This window comes from Canis lupus, chromosome 32, assembly GCF_011100685.1.
Source record: "Canis lupus familiaris isolate Mischka breed German Shepherd chromosome 32, alternate assembly UU_Cfam_GSD_1.0, whole genome shotgun sequence".
In the NCBI taxonomy this organism is placed as follows: Eukaryota; Metazoa; Chordata; class Mammalia; order Carnivora; family Canidae; genus Canis; species Canis lupus.
The window spans coordinates 7808172-7834850 of NC_049253.1; the positions used below are offsets into that span (position 1 = coordinate 7808172).

A 26679-nucleotide genomic window follows, 5' to 3' on the forward strand; every position below is an offset into this window, starting at 1 on the left:
CGCACCCTTGTCAGGAGTTTAAATTTGATATTACTCTCAATGAATGGAAGGTTATCATTTATCAAAAAAGTTAAGATATGAAGGTTTATGAATGAGTTTAAGTTTTTTAAAATTAGAATAGAGTAATTGTTTTCCTTTTAATGTTATTCTCACTGATTTGTATTCTGACATTATTTTCTGAATTGGAGAACAAAGAATTATCCCCAAACAAGGAAACTGCATAAAATCCTGAGCATACAAATGGATATTATGTCACACATCTGAATGCCATGCAACTCATCATCTGTCATAGAAGGGAAAAAGCCTGAGCAAGTTAGCTGTAGGAAATAGGACACAGAGAATGTGGTTAAGCAAGGGCATGGTATGATCTAGTATGGGTTTTAGAAAGCCTAGCTTCAATAACAGAAAGGGAAGATGGGACTGAAGTATGAGAGATACAAGAGGGAAGCACAGTCGAGAAGAAGGGGAGATTTGACTCGAAAGACAAAGTTTAAGACACAAGTACCAACAAAGGAATTGGATGGCTTCAGTATGTATTAAGGAGAGACTAACTTAGTTGATGAGAAAGAGGTAGAGGACTATGAAGTTGAGTTTGTAGCTTGGAAAACCATAAATGTAACTGTTAAGGGAATGAGAGAATACACAGAACATAGGAAAAAGAAATTTTGAGGAAAAGACCTATCTATTCTAGATATTTGTTGGAACACAGATATCAGATATTTGAGATAGGCCAATCTGAGGAGGCTTCATATATCCTAGTGTATCCCTTCAGTAGGCAACTGAATATATGGTATTGAACCTTTGAAAAGAGATCTGTTCAGAGAACGTCATATTTGGAAGTTGTGGTGGTTGAAATCATAGGAATGGATGAGATTTCTTCAGGGGTGGGTATATGTGTGAAGGGAACTAACTAAAGCAAAGAAGAGACAAAGAATAATTTTGTATTCAATAGGCAAACGGAGTAAGGTCAGGACAGACACAGGAAAATAATAAAAATGATGTGGCAGAGGTCAAGTCCATAGTTTCAAGAAAAGAATAGTTTTATCCCACAGAATTGCCAAGTTTTTCAGATGTATGCATATATTACCTACAAAATAAAGAGCCATGAGCTATTAGTGTTTAAGGATAAAGGCTCTGAATTCAGAGCTCAATCCCAGTTCAGCTATCCTGAGGAAGTTAAACTTTCCACGCTTCAGTTTTCAATCTGTAATGTATATAATAGTACTTATCTTCCTCACAGGATTGTGGTGAGGAATAAAGGAGATAATGTAAAGTACCTATAACAGAGCCTGCATAGGAAGTAACTGAATGCTGGCAGCTATTTCTAATATATATACATACATATATATATATATATATATGTATGTATGTATATATATATATTTTTTTAAACCAGGAAAGAAAATGAAAAATCACTGTAAACTTTGTCTGAAGGCAACTTGCCACAGGAGCCTAAAAGCCAACAAAACTGGAACCACTGTGTGGAATTATACGGCAAGATAAAAATGATAATTAAAATACAACACAACAAAACACAAATGAGTCTTCAGTTTGAGAAAAAACTAACACCAAAAATATCTATACAAAAGATTTCTATACTACCTAAAAACCGACCAGCAGGTGGAGCCCTCTAAAAATGTGTTGGTAAACAAAACTCCCTATAGTGAAAAAGGATGACTCATTAGGACTTCTAAATTTTATTCCTTAAAGATATTTAACTCTCTTTGCTTTAATCACCAAATAATTTTATTAGTAGCAAGGTTCCTGACATATCTCTATTCTCATATTAATATGACTAGTGAAAGATATTCTAGAATGTAAAACCCAGAATTCTCTAATATCTTATAAACTAAAACATTAGTAATTCTGGTTTTGAAACTGGATAGTGAAAACTGAGTGATCTGACTTTTGAGATGCCCTTGAGAAATCTATCAGGCTAAGGCTCTAGATCATAAAGCATTCTTGTGATGTCCGGCTTAAAACAGTCTAAGAAAGCCCAGGATTATTCTACCTGTGGCCATTACAGTGACAAATATAAATCAGATGAAGTCTTTGTGATCATCCCTAAATTTTATGCCCTTAGACGAAAGATTACTTAACTGTTTAGACCTAAACCTAAAAGAAAATCCGAATTACCAGGTGATTAAGAAAACAGAAAAGCAACTAAAATGAGAGGCAAAGTTGAACTTTATTCTGTAAATAAAAATTAACTATATCTACCTGTCCTTGCATGCTTACTGGAGGCTCTTAAAATAATGTTAAAATTAATGTAAAACAGTAAGTTATTCAGAATATTCAAGTAAGTGAACTGCCTAAACTTCTGTTTATGAACTGAAACAAACAGTATCAGTATCACCAAAATATGGTTTTAGATGACAGTGTCCACACCCCCAGATGTTCATTGTTTCAACAAGGTTTGTTTGTTTACATTTTGTCCATAACAAAAGAATAGAGATCCAACTAATATGTTTTTGACATATCTACAGACAATTAACACACTAATCCACTGTCTTCTCTCAGCCCCTTCCCTATGCTGCCAAGCTCACCTGCTCAGGGAGTAAAATCCACAATTTTAACACTACCCTCTAAGGAAAACATAATTAGTTTGTAAAATCACAATGAAAGAACAAAACAAAAATCCCAGATACCACACCGTAGTTCAAAATCAAATACAAACGATTTTTGCTTACCCAATTAGAGTATAAGACCCCATTTCTACAATAGGGATTTAACAAGCTACAACAGAACTACAAATAAAATATTAACAAAGCCAGAGACTTTGTGGTATTTAGTCTTTAGGCAAACAAATTTATGCACGCTTGACTACACAGGTACACCTGCACACAAAAATCAGAAATAAATTAGACGATTCTCTCTGACATGATAAAAACAGCTGTCATGTTCCCCTTTGACAATAATAGCTCTTAAGTCAGGGAAATCAAAATATTAAATCAGGCACAAAATTTTTAACTCCTTATTTTTCCATTCAGGTATACTTAGTCTATAATCTTGGCTACTTTGTATCAGAGAGGTGACTCCATGAACGCAATCAATGAACTAAAATCAGTGAATCACATGTAAGATCCAAATTATAAATCGTGTAGCTTCAGTTTGTGTATTCAGAACGCCTTATTGCCTATTAACGTCGTTTAAAATGAGACAGATCCTGAAAACTCGGCAATCTGTTCCATAAAGTGCAAAAAAGTCTTATTCCTTACATAAAGCGGTTTGCTTCCGGTTTTTGATTCAAAGTCTAAATTTCTGGGAAACATTTCACAACAACAAAGCCAGCTTCAAAGGAATCTGTTCTAATTTTTCTCAATACCCTAAGAAACAAACAAACAAACAAAAAAAAACCCCACAAAAACCGGAATATCATGAAATTCTATTATCCTATGGATGCTGTGGGTAGAAAAACCTACGCAGGTCGGTTTTACATATGCCAGTTTTAAACAAGCGAAGTAAGGTTCTGAAAGACTTACTCCTTTATTATTATTGTTATTATTAATTATTATTATTATTTTACTTCTCTCTTCTTACAGAGCTTATGGGTAGTCATCACAGCACAGCATTTCTCTGGAAATAACCAAAAAAACTAATACGGAAAAGCTACGCACTGCTTCTCTGGTTACCGGTACCAAGAATGCGACTGCCCACTGGAAACCTTGCAATTCGTCAAGTCTTCGTCCACGTCAAAGAGTTAACTCAATGTCCGGAACCGTATTGTACTACAGCATCCAGATGACTTTTACTCAAATTCCCTCTGTGGTACCTAACTTTCTGGGGCCAGGTTCTCCGCGGCTCTGTCAGAGCCAAAGGGAGGATCAAATCCGGAGCTGCCACCTCTGGCATCAAGCCCCAGCCCGACGCAGGGTGTGTCCGGGTCGTTGTGTCGCCGGCCCCACTGCCCTCTCGTGAGAAGGGGCCTCAGGCTTCCCGGAGATGATGCCCTTCAGGGCTCCCGCCCCGTGTGGCCGCGCGACCGGAGGGAGCCTTGCGGGAGGCGGCAAGAGCGACGACGCCCGCCCCCTTCTCCCGCTCTTGCCCTGGGAGGCCCCTCGGGCTCGGGGCCTCCCCTCCGACCGCCTGCTCGACGCCCGGCAAGTCGCGAGGGCGGAGGGGCTCCCGGCCTACGCCAAGCGGTTGCAGCCAAGGCAGCGAACGGGGTTCCCCGCGAGGGGCCGAACGCCAGGGGCCAGCAGGAGCCCGGCCCCTCCCCCCGGCGGGCTTACCCTCCACCGCCTCCTACACGTTGCAGCCGCCCCGCTTCCTTGCGGAGGAGCCCGAAGCACTGCGTCCAGCAGCAGTTCCCCATCGCATGCCGCCCAGGCGCCGCCGCTGCTGCTCCTCCTCCCGCTCCAAGCCCACACTCAGGCCCGGCAGCCGCATCCGCATCCGCGCGGCACGAGCCGAATGAGGCTTCGGGGACCGAGGGCGGGCCAGCCGGAGCGCGGCGGCGTGAGGGGCCGGGTGACGGGAGGCTGGGCGCTCGGAACAAAGGCAGCGGCTACTCCAGCGGCCACCACGCCGCCGCCGCTCGAGGGAGGAGTGTCGGGCTCAGGGCTTTGCACTCCCCGGCCGTCCGCATGGCCGCCTGCCCGCCTCGGGACCCCAGCCGAGCACTAGTGACCGCCTCCAGCCGCTGAAGGAAGCCAGTCCGCGCGACCGGCGCGCTCAGGCCCCGCCCTCCCGCGCGCCCGGGCCGGCGCCTCGCGGCCGACGCTGCCACACCCCCGGCCGCTCCCGGGCCCTAATAGGGCGCCCGCCCTCCGCGGCCCCGCCTCCTCCGGCCACCGGTTCTTACGTCACTTCCACAAGCGCCGGTGTCCGCGGCTTCGGCCTTGCGGCGGGTTCAATTCCCGCGTGGGGGGGGTGTTTTGTTTCGTTGGACCTTGACCTGACTAGAAATCTCTTTCTCCTCGCTTTTCCCGCCTCTAGGTCCTGAACGTTTTCTGTCGCGACGGTTAGGGCTGAGCCTTCGAACTTTGTACCAAAGCCTTGTGAGCAGCTCGGCTGGAGCCCAAGGCCGGGAGTCGTCGGGTGTGCGGACGGGCGCTCCTCCGTGGGGCGTGTGCTCAGGTCTTGTTAACACGGCACCGTGAGTGGCAGTCAGGGGGCTCGTTGAAGTTTTGAACCCACCAAGAATTTTTTTCTCGTCTGGTCTCTAGTTTGCTTTTCTCCCTCCGTACTGTTGAGTATTTTATTTTATTTTATTTTTATGTTTTATTTTTTGTTGTTGAGTATTTTAGAGAGACTTTTTAATGGCGACCTACTGGCCTCTTTTTGTTTTGTTTAAAATCAAATCTTCAAATAATTTCGGGGGGGGGGGGTGTTGTCCAGAAGCAGTAAGAGGGCCCGGGTTTCTCAGGGGCACCAGCGTTGAGGATCCGAGCGTGCGGCCGGGAACTCTAGTAGGTGGAGAGAGACGTGGTGGTTGGCCTGACAATCGAATTTAGGGGTGGGGAAATGGGGTATAAGGCGTGGTTTAATAAAACACCTCGTCCTTTGGATAAAAATGCCTTTAAAAAAAGAAACAAACAGCTATTTTTAAGCCTGCATTCATTTACCCTAGGAAAATTGTTACATTTTAGAAAATTGTTATTTGATGAAAAAAAAATGTTCTTTGAGCTATTCATTTACTTGTTTCCTGAAATCTATCTAGGCCGACCTGGGTTTCGATTTTAGAACTGCTACCTAAATAATTTTGACCTTATTCGGGTCTTAGTCGTTTTTGTAATTAAGTGCGTAAGTATATATTTGGCTCAGTAGGCTGCAGCCAGTGATTGTTAGTGGAATGACTAAATGACTCCCTAAATAGCAACTATATTTTCTTTTCTTTTTTTTTTTTTTTTGTATTTTTTTATTGGAGTTCGATTTGCCAACATAGAGCATATCACCCAGTGCTCATCCCATCAAGTGCCCCCCTCAGTGCCCGTCACCCAGTCACTCCATCCCCCTGCCCGCCTCCCTTTCCACTGCCCCTTGTTCGTTTCCCAGAGTTAGGAGTCTCTCACGGTTTATCTTCCTGATATTGCCCACCCATTTTCTCTGTCCCTCTTTCAGCCCCTAAAATCAAGCAAATATATTTGTGAAATCTTTAAAACTTCAACTATAAAGCTCTAAAGAAAGCTGTGGAATACTACTCAGCAAGAAAAAGGAACATGCTATATCAAATGGATACACGCAAATTAAATGAATCTACAGATTATATGGAATTGAAAAGCCAGTCTCAAAAGCTTGCATATTGTATAATTCCATTTATATAACATTCTAAAAATGACAAAATTATAGGAACAGAGAACAGCTTATGTGGTTGCCAGGGGTTAGGAGGAGGGAATGGATCCTTGTGGTGATGGAAAACCTGTGTCCTGGCTGTGTCAATGTCAGTTTTCTATTTGTGATACTACGTTGCAGTTTTGCAAGATATTACCATTGAGGAAAACTGGGTAAAGGATATATGTGGTGATTTCTCTATTATTTTTCACAATTGCATTTGTGACACCACAATTAACGCAACTATGGACACTTGATGGATACTTTTTGCTTTAGGCATTCGTATAAGCCTCTATTAAAAGTAGATCTGGGGGGATCCCTGGGTGGCTCAGCCGTTTAGTGCCTGCCCTTGGCCCAGGGCGTGGTCCTGGAGTCCTGGGATTGAGTTACCGCGTCGGGCTCCGGGCATGGAGCCTGCTTCTCCCTCTGCCTGTGTCTCTGCCTGCCTCTCTCTCTCTCTCTCTCTCATGAATAAATAAATCTTAAAAAAAAAAAGTAGATCTGACTCTGTTGAGGATATGAACGATCCTCAGAATCAGTACAAATGATTAAAACATTTAAAACTTGACCTCACTAATCAAAACAATGCAAATCAAACACAAAGAAAAGTTATTGTTTGTCAGGTTGACAAAAATTTACAAATGAAATTTTCAGTTTTTGCAAGTAGACAGTGAAATAGTATTCTCCTGAACTGGGGATAGTGAAACTCATTCTGAAAAATCGTTTGGAAATATGTCAAGAGCCAGAAACAAACTTAATGTTCAATAATTGAAGGATGGTTAAATTTGCTGGTTTGGTCTTATAATATTATATAACCATTTGAAATCTATTTTGAAAAAAACTAATAGCATGGCAAAATGCTGCAGAATAATGTATGAAAAAAATTAGGATAGAAAATTATATATAATGTGTGTTCCAAATCATGTTTAAAACAAAGCATATACATTCTTAAATACATAGACATTCTTTCTTACATATATTCCTAGGGGAAAATAAGAGCTATTTGGTAAATAACAATAATAGTTATATCAAGAATGTGAAAAAAAAGAATGTGGATTTGGGGGAATTTTTTTCTTTATGTTTTCTCAAATTTTTAAAATAATCAGAAAATTTTTTTAATCTGTCCTATCAGCAGGAAGGATTAATTGATAGTGAGCTTAATTAAATTTGATGGTAAATGGAGACATTTAGAAAGTGATGAGGATTTAAATGTTGATGGATTCTAATGAGTTGAGTTACTTAATGTTTTTCCAGAAATAAGTTATGAAGCATAAGAGGTTACTGGACTTTATCATGCAGTTTTTCACCAGATTTGACATCAAGAATCTTATCTTCGTTGTAATGTAGCTTTAAAAGTTTGTAAACAATCAGTTGAATGATCTGCTATTAGTTAAGCAGAATTAGCAGGGAGAAACCCTGTAACTGGAAGGGCTGTTTTGTAAAGCAGGTGAACTTCATTTTATAGATGAGAAAGAAGACTCCTAGAGCAATTAAAATGATTTGCACAGAGTCACTGAATTAAAGGCAAGACATGAAGAAACTCCAGGTCTCTGGACAACAAAGCTTGTGTTTCTGCCAGGGCACAGTATTGTGTAATCCTACATTTGGGCATGGCTATGAAATCAGTAAAAACAATAGTCAAGTATATTCTGTTAATTCTCACACCTAGAACATTGAATTTCATGGCGGTTTGCCAGGCAGATTATTCAATTTACCAGTAAGAGACATAGATTAGTTACAGTGATGGCCACTTATCAGCTTGCTAGAGACCTCATCTACCCACCTTCCAAATAGCAGGAACTTTTCCTTCCCCATGCCTTGCAAAGTTCCTTTCTCTCTAGTGGTTTATTCTGAAGTTGAAGAAGAGTTTATCTCATGGATACTCTGGAGTCAGCATGCAATCTATACCTTTAATTGTCTTCTGGATTATATGGTTCCAAATACAATCCTTTTTTGCTCAGAATTCCTGTATTGGCTACTAATCACTTTTTGTTGTTTTGAGATCAGTTGCTACAATCATGTTTTTCTGAGGATTAGGAGGTCCCTTCAAGGGGAAGGATTCTGTGCTCCATTACCACAGTGGTCCAAACATGGACATGAATACATTCTTTTAATTCAGCAGAGCAGGATACTAGATACAATAGCTGTAACTTACAGATAATGAGATAATAAAATTTACCTTATGAGTTTGTTGTTAACAATAAATGATTAAGCATTTAACTGAGTGCTTAGTATAATATTAAAAGCAAGGGCTTGGTATAATATCAAGTATAATATACTATTATATTAGTATAATATGATTATACCATAATTTCTATAATATACTATATATACCATAACTATAATTACTTATAATACCCTAAATATAATATAAATATTAGCTATTGTTTTTATTATCCTCAGATTGAAGGAGATGTTAATCAACAAGTTATTTTTTCCTTTGTAGTTATGTGTCTAGCATTCTGTTAAAAATGCTAACCTTTTCAAAATACTACCTCTTAGACATGCACTCAGGCATGCTCCATACCACTGCTTGAAGTCAGGGTCTAAGAAAGTGTGGCCTACAGGGAGGAAAATATTCACCTCTCAGGTTGTCTGTCCCATGATCTGCTTCTTTTCAGGATGATTGAAAGTAAGATTATTCACTGATTTATGGGGAGACCTCACTCCCTACCAACTAGGAATATGTGTCTTGGGAACACTAATAGAACATTCTCTTCATAATACAATAATCCAGTATCATTATGGTTCCTAAAGTCTTATATATTTAGTCTTAATAATACCTGAAAGAACAGTAGTCCAAAAAAAAAAAAAAAAAAAAAAGAAGAAGAACAATAGTCCAGTCTAGGTTAACTTGATCCAGCATTGCGTAGTTCTTTTGTACATATTTATGTACATTATAAAGTGAAAATTTAGGTTCACTAAGCCCAGCTGCAGCAATGTAGTGCTCAACAGTGGTTCAAGGGAAAACATATTTCCATCAGAATGAGTAACATTTTGCAGGCACATCATAGCTTAATGTCTAAAAGCCCAACATTTCTCCAAAAAAAGTCCAAGTGAACCAACTCTGCCAACAGTGCAAACCTTTGCATTGTTATGCAGAGTGGTTTAGCTCTTTAAAAATCTCTGCTCTCAAATGCCTTTATTTCTGCAATGGTCTTTTAATTTATATTACACACATACACAAACATACCCCAACTAGTTATAGCTATACAGCCAATAGAAGAGGTAAAGGGGAATATTAAAAGCAAGGAAATATGATAAAGAACTCAATCCAAAAGAGTGCAGTAAAAGAGAGAAAAAGAAGGAAGTATTGATAGGACAAATGAAAAGCAAATTAGATGGTAGACTTAAACCAATTCTATGGGTACTTTATTTTTTATTTTTAAAAAAGATTTTATTTATTTATTGGACAGAGAGAGCACAAGCAGAGGGAGTGGCAGGCAGAAGGAGAGGGAGAAGTAGGCTCTCCTCCACTGAGTAGAAAGCCTGAAGTGCGGTTTGATCCTAGGACCCTGGGATCCTGACCCAAGCCAGTCAGATGCTTAACTGACTGAGCCACTCAAGTGCCCCCTTATAAATAATTACTTTATTTTTTTTAAAATTTTTATTTATTTATGATAGTGAGAGAAAGAGAGAGAGGCAGAGACACAGGCAGAGGGAGAAGCAGGCTCCATGCACCGGGAGCCCGATGTGGGATTCGATCCCGGGTCTCCAGGATCATGCCCTGGGCCAAAGGCAGGCGCCAAACCGCTGCGCCACCCAGGGATCCCTAAATAATTACTTTAAATGCAATTGGGCTAAGCACACCAATTAAAAGCTAGGGATCCCCCACCCCACTGTAAAAAAAAAAAAAAAAAAGACTTCACCACATGTTCACAGTGATGTACTTTTAATGTGAAAACATAGATTAAAAATAGGGATGAAGAAAAATATAACCATATAAACACTAATCATGGAGCTGGTGTGATTATATTAATATCAGACAAATTACACATCAATATAAAGAACATTACTAGTGATAAACAGGTTTAAGGAGGAAAAATTTTCATTCTACCCTTCTAGGTTCTGTGACTGGTCTAAAAGTTAATGTGACAAAAGACAGATTTTAACAGAAAAACAAACTTAATAACATATGTATGGGAGTCCCCAAAAGGTATGAAACTTAAAAGGCAGCCAGACAACTGAGGTTTCTGTAACATCCTGAGTTAAGGAAAAGTACAGAGGTCGGGTTATCAAGGGGGGGGAAGCCCATTCATAGGAAGGGGAGAAGAGATGTCTGGGAAAGCAATCTTGTGCTGTTATGCACCAGTTTCTTAGGTAAAAAGTTATCTCTGATAATAGTTCTCTTTCTGGTACAGGCCCACTTTCTGGTATAAATTTCCTTTGTAATTGCATAATTTCACCATAAATGGGGAAATTTTTATTTCTTTTATACAGGTAAGAGGGAAGTAAAGATTTTCCTGAGGCCAATGGGTCTTGATTGCCATTAGTTCAAAATAATCCCCATGCCCAAGTGGCATATTTTGGGGAGACTTTCTGAGCCTCTTCAGAGGGTTGTTTCATTGTGAGAAGAAGGTGAATTAATTAAGAAAGCATAGCAATCCTAACTTGTGTATATATATCTAGTAATTGACTGAGAATCCAGCTGCCATAAAGAGACCATGTGGAGGAGAACTGAAATGCTCTAGCTGACAGCTCCTGCTGAGCTTCCAGCTGGCAGCCAAGACAAAGACAAACTGCCAGCTATGGGAGTGAGATCATTTAGCCCCTCTAGTTGTCCAGCATCTTAGCTGATATTTTATGAAGCAGAAGAACCATCCTATTGCCTCACAGTATAGTGAGAAATAGTAAGTTGTTTTAAGGCAATAATTTTGGGGGCATTTTTTATGCAACCATAGATGACAGAAATACTGGCCTCCATTAGATTTTTTTCCTAATTCTTATATTACTAATATCTTTACACAGTTGCTATCTCTATTATCTCTTACTGAAATATCATAAGTAGATTGAACCTCCTCCTACAATCCAAAAAAAAAGAGCATAGCATTGCAATGATTGCAACTAGCTCTGCATTTAGGTAGGCTTTCAAATCCCACCTCTTCAACCAAAGTTTTTACTATGTTTTAGTATTGCCATTTGTAAAATGAGAGTGATAATGATTATTATCCATCCAAATGCACTAATATATTTTACAGTGATGCCTGCACAGAGCAAGCAGTATATAATTTAGTCCTGATTTTTTATTATAAAAACAAATGTGTGCCTGTGAGGGAGGGTATATAAAATAGGTTTTTAGCAAAATCATCCCATTTAATAAAACTGAAAATCAGTATGGTACTAAAAAAGGGCATCCCTTGGCTCTAAACTACCCATATGGGTCTGCCCATTCTCCATGGCTTCATTCTTGTCACAGAATGTCTTCTGTGCTGGAAGAACTTGTAATATTTGGCCAAGGACAAAGGTGGCATTCGTTACTGGCTATTAAGTGATTTCTCTGTTTCTCCATGGCTTCTCAGAGTCAAAGTCCTAAGGAGATTACAGTTCCCTTAAGTGGCCATTCAAAGGTGACTCCAAAGGGGTACCAGCCTGCAGAAGGTGGCCACAGCATTGGGAAGGGAGCCAGAATGGTACTGGGCATTTGCCTCTCATAGTACAAGTGCTGTTACAATGGAATAGAGGCCCACTTTAGCTGGTGAACTTTGCATTATGGGAGCTAGCACATGGCAGTCCCAGCAACCTGGCTTGTAGGCCTCTAGGCTGACAGGCACCTACATATATTTTCAGTAACCCACAAGGCCTTCCCACCACCACTTGGGTCAAGTGATAGACTCAGGCAAGGAATAGGCCAGTTCTTTGGGGGTTCCCTGGACATCCAATGGTAGTGCCTCGGATGTAGAATTTGGCAGAGGCAGGGCCCAACTAATCAGGATAGACACCAATCACAGGGCTGGAACAAGGTCCTGGAAGCCCCTTTATATGCCAGGCATTAACCTTCTAATGGCTGGATTTTAGAGAGAGGGGAGGGAATGTCCTATGGGACATCCAAAGGACTTGGGGCAATAGCTATTTACCAACCAGTATGAAAGCATTCTGGTTATCTTAACAGTAAATGCCATAGTTGTATGGCTTTCTTACCTTTACTTTGCTCTCACTGCTGAACAATATTTTAGTTGGTTCTTGGTTTTAATTCTCTTAAAATTATTAAGAGAACCTCTCTAGGTATTGGGATAACAAGTTACTTACTGATTTTCAATTTAGTGAGGAATTTATTAAAACAGTTTGACATAGTTTCCAATATCAAGTTATGACTAAGAGACAAGTGTCACTTAACTAGGGACACCTATGTAAAATAAAAGATTGCACCAGCAACTTATGAAATTCAGTAAGTGATTTGGAAATTAGTAGAATGATTTAATGAATGATGCACATTACAACTTATACTACTAACAAGCAGTTTTATATAATTTTATAATATATTTAGGGGATAAAGTACATTTTAAATCTGTGAATCCACATATTGATTTCTATATTAATTTAGATGATTTCAAATTGTAAAATATTTTTATTAGTATCTTGGAATTTCTTGAGAAAAGGAGGGGGAGCCTACCAGTGCCAGGGTGCACCTTCTAAGATTTGATTTAATCCTTCTAGTCTCAGTACTCAAGCAGGAGTATTTTTAAAAAGCTTCCCAGTAACACTAGTGTGCCACCAAGGAAGAGAACCACTGTTCAACAGCAGATTGACAAATGAAGCCTACCGTTGCCTATTTTTGTAAGTGAAGTTTTATTAGAACATAGCCATCCTTGTGTATCATGTGTCATCTATATCTACATTTGTGCCACAACAGTAGAGTAGGTGCTACAAAGACTATATGGCTTATAAACCCTGATACTTTGTATCTGTCTCTTTACAGAAAAAAAATTTTGCCAATTCTTTCTGTATAGCACTGAAAAAAATGAACTACAATATTTTTTAAATCATCAATAAACACTTTAATGAAAAACAAGCCACAGAATGATATTACAGTGTAATACAATTTATGTGGAATTCCAAAACACGCTACTACCATACAGGTACTGATAAATGCAGTACATGTTTTTTAAAAAGTCACATACGAATAATAAGCACAACATTTAGGACAGTATGTTTATCTAGGGAAGAAGGAAGGGAAATAAGATGGTGAAAAACAGAGGGAGAGGAGAGGAGAGGAGAGCTTTAAAAAAGAAAGAAAAACCGAAAGAGGCAATATGGTAAGATCAACCAGTACTAGGGGATAGGTACATGTAGGTTTATGTTATCTTCTATACTTTTCTAAATGCTTCAAAAATTAAATAATTCAAGAGTGGTGGACAGTGAGGTTTTTTTTGGATTTAATGTGGTTCATTATAACAATATTTTTTAGTATATTAACATGTTTCATTCTCAAAATAATCCAGTGAAACCTGTTTTAGTGTTAACTTTGCAATAGTGAAGACTATACCCATATTTGCTCACTACTGAATCCCTACCAATGCAATGGCTAGTGTATAGCATATGATCAGGAAATATTTGTTGAATAAACAAGCTAATGAATAATGAATGCATTTGTAATTGTAGAAGCCCAGACAGCCAAAGTGGCTTATACAAGTATAACTATTCCTTCACGGAAAGGCTAGCATTTGAATTCAGTTTGCTGACAGCTAGACTAGTGTCTTTTTTTAATATTCTAAGTTAGTTTCTTCTCTCCTTTTCTATAATCTGTTAGGCCTTTGAACCAACAGCCTTAATTAGAACCATTAGCAAGAAAAGGATTGAACTCATGTTTTTTTTTTTTTTTTGAACTCATGTTTAGCATTTTCCTGCAATTATCAGATACACAATCTTGAGAACATCCATTTAATGATTTTTGTGGTTTCTCTTCTTGTTTAGTATATATGAGAATGAGCATATAGCTCAGTTAACTGTTTTCTATGAGGTAGGCATGTTTTATGAATTATAAATCTGGAAAGAAGGGCTAGCAAGATTCACTGGTTAAATAGGACAGCTGCCTAGAAGGTGAATGGATTTAGTATATAAGTCCAATATTAATATTAGTAATTGCATTTGCTAGTCATTTATTGAATGGCAAGAAAGCATGCCCCATCTAGCCTCTTGTATGCTGCTGTTGTAGTAATTTCTTTTTTTTTTTTTCTAACATCTTGATTCTAATGATTATGGAAAAGGTAGTAACATTATCACTCTTACCATCACATCAATACTTAACCCTACCATAAACAAAGCACAGTTGCAGAGCCCTTGAGAATCCTAAAATAGTTTCGGTTACTTTTTTAAAAAATTTTTTCTCAATGAGGTAGGTTAGATTTCCAGATGAGAAGGCTAAAGTTGAAAGAATTAGATGGTGTCATCCAAGTTCACAAAGCCAACACGGGACAAAATCATGACTTGGGTCTGAATAGGATTTCTTTTTTTCCTCCAAATTTTTATTTAAATTCCAGGTAGATAACAGTGTAATATTAGTTTTAGGTAAAAAATTTAGTGATTCATCACTTATGTACAACACCCAGTGCTCATCACAAGTGCACTCCTTAATCCCCATCCATTTAATTCATCCCCTCCCATATCCCCTCAATCAACCCTCAGTTTGTTCTCTGTAGTTTAGAGTCTGTCTTATGATTGGCCTCTCTCTCTTCCCCTGCTATGTTCATTTGCTTTGTTTCTTTTTTTTTTTAATTTTTATTTATTTATGATAGTCACAGAGAGAGAGAGAGAGAGAGGCAGAGACATAGGCAGAGGGAGAAGCAGGCTCCATGCACCGGGAGCCCGACGTGGGATTCGATCCCGGGTCTCCAGGATCGCGCCCTGGGCCAAAGGCAGGTGCCAAACTGCTGCGCCACCCAGGGATCCCTGCCTTGTTTCTTAAGTTGCACATGAGTGAAATCATGGTATTTGCCTTTCTCTAACTTATTTCACATAGTGTAATATTCTCTAGCTCCATCCACATCATTGCAAATGGCAAGATTTCATTCTTTTTATGGCTGAATAATATTTCATTATATATACTCTCTCTATATATACATACACACACATACCACATATTCTTTATCCATTCCTCAATTAATGGATTTGGGCTTTTTCCATCATTGGGGTGCATGTATCCCTTTGAATAGGTATTTTTGTATCCTTTGGGTAAATACCTAGTAGTACAATTGCTAGATCATAGGATGGTTCTATTTTTAACTTTTTGAGGAACCTCCATACTGTTTTCCAGAGTGGCTGCACCAGTTATCATTCCTACCAACAGTGTAAGAGGGATTCCCTTTCTCTGCATCCTCACCAACACCTTTTTTCCCCCCTGTGTTAATTTTAGCTGTTCTGACTGGTGTGAGGTGGTATCTCATTGTAGTTTTGATTTGTATTTCCCGGATGATAGGTAATACTGAGCATCTTTTCATGTATCTGTAAGCCATTTGTATGTCTTTTTTGAAAAAATGTCTATTCATGTCTCCTGCCCATGTTTTAACTGGAATATTTGTTTTTTGGATAGTAAGCCTTATAAATTCTTTATATATCTTGAATACTAGCCTTTTATCAGATATGCCATTTGCAATTATCTCCTCCTATTCCATAGGTTGCCGTTTTTTGTTAGTTGTTTTCTTCACTTTGCAGAAGCTTTTTATTTTGATGAAGTTCCAACATCCCATGCTCATGGATTAGAAAAACAAATATTGTTAAAATGTCTATATTACCCAATGCAATCTATACATCTCATGCAATCCTTATCAAAATACCACCAACATTTTTCAGAGTTGGAATAAAGAATCCTAAAATTTGTGTGGAACCACAAAAGACCCCGAATAGCCAAAGCAATCTTGAGAAAGAAAAGCAAACCTGGAGGCATCACAATTCTAGGCTTCAAGTTATATTACAAAGCTATAGTGATCAAAACAGTATGGTACTGGCATGTAAACAGACACATAGATCAATGGGAGAGAAAAGAAAACTCAGAAATGAACCCACAATTATATGGCCAATCCATCTTCAACAAAGCAAGAAGGACTATCCAATGGGAAAAAGTCAGTCTCTTCAACAAGTGGTGTTGGGAAAACTGGACAGCAGCATGCAAAACAAGGAAACAGGATCACTGTCTTACACCAAACAGAAAAATACATTCAAAATTGATAGAAGACCTAAATGTGAGACAGGAAATCATCAAAATCCTAGAGAACACAGACTAACCCCTTTGACATCGATTGTAGCAACTACTTACTAGATATGTCTCCTGAGGCAAAAGAAACAAAAGCAAAAATAAAGTATTAGAACTTCACTAAGTAGGATTTCAAAATCACTTATTATTTTTAATTCAGAGTACTTAGTGAATTCTAAAATTGTGTTGGGCTGTAGGCCAGGGTCAGAGTTCTAGATACACACTGTCATAAAGCCTGTACTTGCTAATGAACAAGTTTTTACTCCACAATGGACTACTTTCCAATCTGTGAGCTCATGATGGTTAGAGCTATGCTTCTAGGGCTGGCTCGAAACCAGTGACTCAGTGATTACAGGGAACATCAGCCCAGGTTTGTCAGTTCATGTAATGTATTTTCCTTAGCCAAATAAATTTTCACTGTTGTGGATAGTAGCTATATACAATATTTAACTTACTTTTGTAATGACATAATAGACATGAAAAGTACTATTCTAAAATAATAAATACATTCATTCATGGATCTACAAAACAATTTTAATATTCTAAGAGGAGTAATAGAAAATTTGAGTTAATCTTTAATTATATTTGAAATTTATGCATGGTAAAATATGAAAATCAGAACTTGTTCATATTTTTGTCAGTAGGGAGGAAAATATTTTCAAATGCAGATTTTAAACTATCACTGACTCTATGGAAGACCGGATTTTTCCATGCTTTTTCTTTCAGGACTTAGGAACCATTGAGTATATGATGGCTATCAGACCAAAAGATACAGTATTTATTCCAAAGTCAAATTGTTTGGTTTACTTCTGCCCTCTTTTTGCAGGTCTTCTAATTGGCATAAATTCTATTTCTTATGACTAGATTAAGACTCTAGTACTGGGACACCTGGGTGGCTCAGTGGTTGAGCATATGGCTTCGGCTCAGGGCATGATCCCAGGTTCAGGGATCGAGACACATAGTCCCATTTTGGGCTCCCTGTGAGAAGTCTACTTCTCCCTCTGTCTGTGTCTCTGCCCCTCTCTCTGTGTCTCTCATGAATAAATAAATAAAATCTTTTAAAAAAACAAAACAAGATTCTAGAACTATTTAGACTAAAAATTAGCAGCCAGTCACCTCATTTCATAGCAAGGAAACCACAACCCAAAAAGTTAGGAAGTAGAGTTAGAACTGAATTCAGAAGTCCAAATTAAGAATGCTAACCCTACCTTCCCTAAATAATTCAGTTGTTAAATCTTGTTGAAAATTATTTTGAAATACTGGATTGATCTAACTCTTTCCAAGTCCACCGCTAATCCCTCAATCTAAGCATTTAATGCTCCTAGATATCTATGGTATTTATTTATTTATTTATTTATTTATTTATTTATTTATTACTTACTTACTTACTTACTTACTTATAGATATATTTAAAGATTTATTTATTTATTTATTTGAGAGAGAGAGACTATGGTGGAGGGGCAGAGGGAAAGGGAGAGTACCACAACCAGACTCCTTACTGAGCCTGGAACTTAATGCAGGGCTTGAAATCATGACTCTGAGATCATGACCTGAGCCAAAATCAAGAGTTAGCCACTTAACTGACTGAGCCACCCAGGTATCCTGATATCTACAGTATTTTATTTTATTTTATTTTTTTTTCTACAGTATTTTAAATTAGACTTTGTGCATCTAGTTTCTTTTTACACCAGTTCATCTTGTTTTCATTTCTGAATTTATTTATTCCTTACTAAGTAACCCAGATAGTTTTTAACAATGTTTTAAATGGTTATGAAATATTTAATCTTTATAATGTAGTCTTAGATCAAGAAATACACTCTGGAAGGGAGATTTATGCTTAAGCAGTTTACTGGGACATGCTCTTGGAGTCAGTACCTTTAAGGGGAGTAAAGAAAGTCTTGAGAGTGTTTCTTAGGTTGCTTCTATAGCTTGGCTATTGTAAATAATGGCACAATAAACATAGGGGTGCATATATCTTTTCAAATTAGTGTTTTCATTTTCTTTGGGTAAATACCCAGTGGTGGGATTACTGGATCATCTGGTATTTTTGTTTTCAATTTTTTTGAGGAAGCTTGATACTTTTTTCCTGTGGTTGCACCAATTTACATTCCCACCAACAGTGCACCAAAATTCGCTTTTCTCTACATTCTCACCAACACTTGTTATTTATTTTTTTTTTGTCTTCTTGATTTTAGCTATTTTGAGGTGCAAGGTGATATCTTATTATGGTTTATTTTTGCCCTTTTCTGATGGTGAGTGATGTTGAGTATCTTTTCATGTGTCTGTTGGCCATCTGGATTTCTTCTTTGGAGCATCTGTTCAGATCCTCTTAGCATTTTTAAGTTGTTTGTTTTGTGTGTATGTTGAGTTGAATATGTTTTTTACATGTTTTGGATATTAACCCCTTACCAGATAAGTTATTTGCAAGTATGTTCCCCTATTCAGGGCTGCCTTTTTTTAAATTGATGGTTTCCTCTACTTGGAAAAGCTTTTTAATTTGATATAGTCCCAATAGTTTATATTTGCTTTTGTTTCCCTTGCCTTAGGAGACATATGTAGAAAAATGTTGCTGTGACTGATGTTGGAGAAATCACTGTTTGTGTCCCTTTCTAGGATTTTTATAGTTTCAGGCCTCCACTTAAGTCTTTGATCCATTTTGAGTTTATTTTTGTGTATGGTGTAATAAAGTGGTTCAGTTTCACTTTTTTGCATGTAGCTGCCTAGTTTTCCCAACACCATTTGTTGAAGAGACTGTCTTTGCCCTGCTGTATATTATTGCTTCCTTTATCATAGATTAATTGACAGTATAATTTTGGTTTATTTCTGATTTTTCTGTTCCATTGATTTATGTGTCTTTGTTTCAGTACCATACTGTTTTGATTATACAGCTTTGAGTGGATAAAGAAGCTATGTCTTTAAGGGGATAAAGGACTTTGAGTGGATAAAGAAGATATAATATGTGTTATACACACACACACACATACACAGGAATATTAAGCAGCCTTAAAAAAGGGTGAGCTCATGCTACTTGTGACAATGTGGATGGACCTAGAGGGTATTATGCTAAGTGAAGTAAGTCATACTGAGAAAGACAAATACTATATGATTTCACTTATATGTGGAATCTAAAAAAAACAAAAACAAAAAACCAAAAAACAAAGAGCAGACCTGTAAACATAGAGAACAAACTAATGGGTGGCAGTAAAGGGGGGGTGGGAGATGGACAAAATGGATGAAGGGGTGTGGGAGATACAGGTTTCCAGATATGGAGTGACTAAGTCACAGGAATAAAAGTTACAGCATAAGTCAGTGATACTATAATAACATTGTCTGGGACATATGGTAGCTTCTCTTATGGTGAACATGGCATAATGTTTAAACTTATTGAATTACTATGTTGTACACCTGAAATTAATATAATGTTGTGTGTCAATGACACTAAAATTTTTTAAAAATTAATTTAAAAAAATCTTAGAGACTTTACCAAAAAAAGAAAAGATTTAAGAGAGGGAAGAGTTGAGTATCTCTGGAGACCAGGCTTTGTACTCCTATATCTACCAGTCATGGGATGCAGGCTTATCCTGGGGAAAGGGCAAGGCCTTGGGTGAGGTGACTTTCTTTGGCTAAGGGCAATTCCTGGAGAGAACTCAACGGGGCTGTCAACTCCCCAAATCTCCCAGAAGCCAGGGGAAAGAATGCCCTAGGTCTGAACAGAGATCTGGGTGGTACACCACAGGATCTTTTTTTTTTTTTTTTAAGATTTTATTTATTTATTCATGAGCAACACACAGAGAGAGGCAGAGACACAGGCAGAGGGAGAAGCAGGCTCCACGCAGGGAGCCTGATATAGGACTCAATCCCGGGTCTCCAGGATCAAACCCGGGGTTGCAGGCGGTGACTAAACCGCTGTGCCACTGGGGCTGCCCCACCATATATATCTTTTATATATATATGACTGTATAACATATATAATGTAATATATGTAATATATACATCATATATAACATATATTATACATATGAATATAACATATAAATGGGACATACAGAATAAAACATACAACCAGTATGTTGGAAAGAATAATGCAACTGTTATGTCCTAATCCCTGGAATATGTGAATATCATATCTTACATGGCAAAAGAGACTTTGCATGTATGATTAACTTAAATAATTTGAAATGGGGCTATTATCCTGGATAATATGTGTCAGCCTAATGTAATCATAAGGGAAGGCCAGAATCGGAGGAGATCTGATGATGAAAGCAGGGATGGGAGCAATGTAGCAGCAATGAAGGAATGTAGCAGACTCTAGATGATAGAAAAGCCAAAAAATGTTCTCTCCTCTAGATCCTAGAAAGATCTTAGCTTTGCCAACATTTTGATTTTTGCCCCATCAGACCCATTTGTTTATTTATTTATTCATTCACTCATTCATTCATTCATTCATTCATTCATTCATTCATTCATTCGAGACACAGGGAAAGAGGCAGAGGGAGAAGCAGGCTCCATGCAGGAAGCCCGACGTGGGACTCCATCCCGGGTCTCCAGGATCACACCCTGGGCTGAAGGCGGCGCTAAACCACTGAGCCACCCAGGCTGCCCATAAGACCCATTTTAGATGTCTGAATTAGAACTCTGAAAGGTAGTAAATTTGTGTTGTTTTAAACTACTAAATTTATGGTAATTTGTTACAGTGACAATGAGAACTAATATACCTAAGTATCAGATCCCCACGTTGATCAATAGAACATTAACCATGCCTCTAAGAACACCTGTATACCTTTCTCCAGTCACATTTCTCTCCTTTTCTACCAAAGGTAACAACTATTCTATTAATCTTATCATTCCCTCACTTTTCATCATAGTTTTACTACATATATATTATATACCATTAATACTTATATATCATATTAACAAGTATTATTAATATATAAAATGCATTATATATTAATAAATGTTTCTAATGATATATTATTAAGTGTTTATGTTTTTATAGTATTCTGATATTGCTTTATCACTCAACATAGTTTTGGAGGTTCAGGGATATGAATGTGTGAAGGTGTGGTTCATTTTTTTACTGCTGTTAATATTCTAGTTCTTTGAGTATATGGTAATTTAACTATCCTCCTGTTAGACATTAATCTACCTTTTCACACTTGATTTAATCAGCAAATTTCTGCTTTCCAAACTAGCAAGGGAGAAGTCTGAGGAAAAGCACTTTGGGGAGATCAATGTAGTATCACAGTCTTTCCCTTTTTATCGACCTTGGTTTCTTTCCTGGCAAAGGAATAATATCTTTCTCATGACCTAACTTACATGGTAAGTTCCTAGATGATAGGAATTGCAATAAGCATATGTTTTATATTGTATAATACCTCAACAGCATTTTGCTGGTGCTGAATAATTTTTTTTAATTTATTTATTCAGAGAGAGAGAGAGACTGAGAGGCAGAGACACAGGCAGAGGGAGAAGCGGGCTCCATGCAGGGAGCCTGACGCGGGACTCGATCCTGGCTCTCGAGGATCAGACCCCGGGCTGCAGGCAGCGCTAAACCGCTGCGCCACTGGGGATGCCCTGAATAATTGTTAAATAATAGCAATAAATGTTATGTACTTCTTGCATGAAGTGGTCAGGACCTTTTGGTTGCAGACTACAGAAACTCAATTTATACAAGCTTAAGCAGAAAATGTATTGGTTTAGCTCACATCTGGAAATTTCTTTCATCTGTAGGAGGAGCTAGAGTTTTAAGACACATCTAAATACAAGGGTTGAAATGATGTCATTAGGACTCTGTATCTGTCTGTTTTTCAGATTGCCCATCTCTGCCTGACATTATTCTCAGAAAGAAAATATCATAATGGAAAGATGCCTGTTGTTAGCTTCAGATATGCTTCATTTTACAAATTATTTTTTCCAGAAAAAGAGAATATCCTACTTTCTCCTAGTGACCACATATGAAATCTCTGATGATTCAGAGATATTTTGATTGGTTTTGCTTACGTCACAGTAGTCCTACCTGCTTTACATGAACTGAAAATATTAATGTGAAATGGGTGAGGGTCCTCCAAAGGAAAGGATGCTGAGTAGAGAAGAAATGTCCTCTACCACATTTATCAGGAACTTTTCTAGGTTTAATGCATTTAACACTTTGCTTAATGTGAAGATGTTGAGATCTTAATCTAATAAAAATGATCTTTATAAGGATGGATTCCCACAATCATAAAGCTGCAAATAGAATTTCTATTTAATTATTATTATTATTATTATTATTATTATTAGGTTACATTTCCTCTTTGATAGCTAGAATGTTCTTAAAGTAAATGGAAAAATCTATGAGGAACATGTCATTTTGTTGAATTTTGAACCACGAAAGTTTTAGGCTTCAAATGCTGATTTTCACAGTATGCATGCTGTGAAAAATACCTGTGACAAGACTTATTTCACTTTCAGTTTAGTGCTTCTCTAATTTGGAATATAGATGTTTCTTATTTTAGTTTGACTGTGATTGTGTGTATTGGGCCATATGAATAGACAAAATGATTGACTGGATCTAAGAGCAGAAGGGCTGTGAATAACAAGGCCTGGGTTCCCACAAAACTATATTAATAAAGCTTTACAATAATTACACACGTTGCAATTATCCCCCATGTTGCAATTTATCCTTTTACTTACTGAATTTAATCATCCAGTAGGATGTGAACACCTCAAGGTCAAAACAAGGATTATGTTTTAGTAATTTTTTAAAAAAATATTTTATGTATCTATTCGTGAGAAACACAGAGAGAGAGGCAAAAACATAGGCAGAGGGAGAGGCAGGCTCCCTGTGAGGAGCCTGATGCAGGACTGGATCCTCTGACCCCGGGATCACCCCCTGAGCTGAAGGCAGATGCTCAACTGCTGAGATACCCAGGCATTCCATTTTTTAGTCATTTTTGTATCCCAAACCAAGACAAACATCTGGCACATAGAACTCACTGAAAAAAGATATATTGAATTATTATTGTTCAATTAAAATCTATTTCCAATTTGTCTTACTTTCATCATTCCTTTATCGTATTTATTATGCAAGCTGACTTTTATCATAGCTTTAATATAGTAGACTTTGATGTTATTGTAGTATGGGCTCACCTAGGTGCTCTAGTTGCTAATTTTCTTATCAATAATAATAAAGTTGCTTCAAATAAAATTTCACGGGCAGCCCGGATGGCTCAGCGGTTTAGTGCCTGCCTTCAGCCCAGGGCCTGATCCTGGAGACCCGGGATCGAGTCCCATGTCAGCTCCCTGCATGGAGCCTGCTTCTCCTTCTGCCTGTGTCTCTGCCTCTCTCTCTCTCTCTCTCTCTCTGTGTGTGTGTGTGTCTCTCGTGAATAAATAAATTTAAAAACCTTTAAAAAATTTTTTCACAATATCATTGGATTATTTGCCTGAAGGTGCTTGTGATACATTATACTCAGCAGTTTTCTGAAATTTTTGATGTCTCATGATGAACCACCTTCTTTATGCAGGGTTTTAATGGTAAATATATAAGTATTAATATCCTGAGTAGATTTTATTTCCAACTGTAAGTTCTCATTAGTTTTTTTAAATATTCATAAGTACTTTAAAGCAAAACAAGAAGGTATATTTCAATACATAATGATACTTGTTCAAGAATGGTGGGTAAAATGAAGAGAGAGAATGTGTTAAGTACTCTATGTATAAATAACCACTAGGAAGTTTCAAAGTAGAGACAATCACAACCTGTATGGGGAATCATTAAACTTTCATGAAGAGGTTTAAGGTAAGGAGACTGCATTCCTCAATATAGGTTGGATAAAATTTAATAGTTTTAATTGGGCAGAGAGAGTGAAAGAAGGCTATTTCAGGTTGAAGAAATATCATGTAAAATATAGGGAAGCTCAGAGAATAGAATTAATAAGGCAGGGTTATTCATTTCTTTCAACAAATACTTAGCAACTGTCAACTATGTAAGAGGCATTGTATAGGTGATGGGTGACCCAGTTGTCCCCGAGCTGGAGGAGACTTCACACAGGAGGCTGTTGAAGAGATTATACTCTTCAGACCTGTACTACATCTGCCTACTTGACATCTTTGGATGTTTCAATCTCAACACATCCACAGCTGAACACATGCTCTTCCTCCTCATCTTTTCTTTTGGTGGCAAGGTTCCCGCCCCCCACTATTTGTAAGCTTAGAAGCCATAGAGGCTGACTCCTCCCTTTTTTATGTCTTCTAATAAAAAACATGGGCATATGAGCTAGACTTCACCATCAGGACATTCCTGCCAGGGCTTTACATCTGGAACAAGATTTAAAGGCAAAGATTAAAGGATGGTGAGAAGTCATTTACAGTAGTGCTGGCATTATCCAGTAGTAGTGGCAACAGTGATGTCTTCTATTATCCCCTACTTGAGATACTTAAATGGCATTCCATCACCCTACAAATAAGGATAACATTCTACAACCTGGTTTAGAGGGTTCTGCATGATGGGTCTCTACATCTCTCCAGAGGCATTTTTATGTTTCTCTCTCCTCACAGCCCTAGCCACACTGGCCTATTCTAAGTGCCTCACACTTGCCAAGACCATAGGATCATTTTGTGTATTGTTTCATCTGCCTGTGATTTTTCTCCTCTCTCTTCATTTACTAATTCTGTAGTTAAGAGTGTGTACCCTAGAACCAGACTTTATAATAATCTCATAATTTATAAATATAATTTATAATCTCAATTTTACTACTAAATGCTGTGCAATCTCAGGGCAAGACACTTAACTATTATGTACCTTAATTTTTCAGCTGTAAAAATAGGAGAACAAAAGAACCAACTAAAGCAATGTTGTAAGGGTTAAATGGGTTAATAACACATGTGAAACACATAAAATAGTACCTGGCATATAGCATAGCTATGTAACTGTTGGCTGTTAGTTGATTAATCTCAGATTAGGCATGGCTTTTACAGGGAAGGCTTCCAAGTCCAACAACATTATTCTAGGCTCACTGTACCTTTCTTCATAGCACCAGTCATAGTCATAGTTTTGTACTTATTTATGTGATTTTTTAAAAAACTGAGATATAGGCTACACAGGTGTTTCTTTTATTCTTTTATTTTTAGGTTTATATACTCCTATAAAATTTTGCTATTGAATATTTAGTAGTTTTATTAGTGTAAAATTAACATAGGATAATCTGCATATATTTAAAGCATATGATTTCATATAGCTTTGATGTATGTGCACAAAGTATCACCACAACCAGGCCATATCAAATTTTTTTAAAAAAGATTTTATATATTTATTCATGAGAGACACAGAGACATAGGCAGAGGGAGAAGCAGGCTCCATGCAGGAAGCCCGATGTGGGACTTGAACCCGGGACACGCCCTGAGCCAAAGGCAGATGCTTAACTGCTGAGCCACCCAGGTGTCCTGGCCATATCAAACTTTTAAGTGACCTTACTCCCAATGTTTCCACGGAGGGTGGAATGTGATGACTGTTCTGATTCCTTGTCTGCCTGAATATATCTTTATTTCAGCCACACAATTAGATACATAGTTTAGTTTTATGTAAAATCCTAGATTCAAAGTTCTTTTCTTTCACTATTTTGAAAATATTTTTTCATGCTCTTCTTACATGCCAGTTTTATTCTTGTAGCTTTTATGTGATTATTTAACTGATGTCTTTTTCCACAGGGAGGCTATAATCTCCAAAACCACAGGTCTTGATTGGTTTCTTCTTATCATTTTATCTCCTTGTGCATCCATCACACTGCCTTGGCACTAATAGATGTTCATTCATATATGTTGAATGAATGAACAAAGGCTTAGGATGAGGCAAGTTTAGAAATATATTTGGGATAATGTTTTGGATGGCTCTGAATGCTAGTTAAAGAGTTTTAATATGATTTGGCAAACAATAGAGTTGTACAAGGTTTTAAAATATTGTAGTGTAGTGACATAATTAGAGCAGCACTTTAGGAAGCTTATTCTGACAGCAGTATATTAGATACATTGGAGTATGGGAAACTAGAATCATGGAAACCAATTATAGTGCCATAGCCACAATGTAGGCTAAGTAATGAAGGGCTGAACTCAGATGCTGGATGTGGGAATTACAAACTGAAGATATATTTGAGACAGGATAGGACTTGACAAGGGTGATTTTTAAATTTCAGATCTGGATGACTGAGATACAATATTCCATGGAAAGAAGTAGGAGATCTCAG

The 26679-nt window shown here is 37.8% G+C and overlaps 1 protein-coding gene and 1 long non-coding RNA gene across 5 annotated transcripts in view; one reads left to right on the plus strand and one right to left on the minus strand.

The window, feature by feature from the left end:
• Positions 1-4671, minus strand: part of AP1AR (adaptor related protein complex 1 associated regulatory protein) — a 43050-nt gene extending 38379 nt beyond the window's left edge. Inside the window, exon 1 of one of the 3 annotated variants that reach the window (XM_038581890.1) lies at positions 4233-4671. In XM_038581890.1, coding sequence (XP_038437818.1) covers positions 4233-4315 — 83 coding nt within the window. In that variant the 5' untranslated portion in view covers positions 4316-4671. Of the gene's footprint in view, positions 1-3617; positions 4027-4232 lie in introns of those variants that run through there. The other 2 variants (XM_038581889.1, XM_038581891.1) reach the window with 2 other exon arrangements.
• Positions 4672-4786: 115 nt separating this feature from the next.
• The window catches only part of LOC119877797, a 47344-nt gene continuing 25451 nt past the window's right edge, over positions 4787-26679 (plus strand). Inside the window, exons 1-3 of one of the 2 annotated variants that reach the window (XR_005382636.1) lie at positions 4787-5098; positions 20938-21101; positions 21652-21778. This is a non-coding gene — a long non-coding RNA (uncharacterized LOC119877797). Of the gene's footprint in view, positions 5191-20937; positions 21102-21651; positions 21779-26679 lie in introns of both variants that reach the window. The other variant, XR_005382637.1, reaches the window with a different exon arrangement.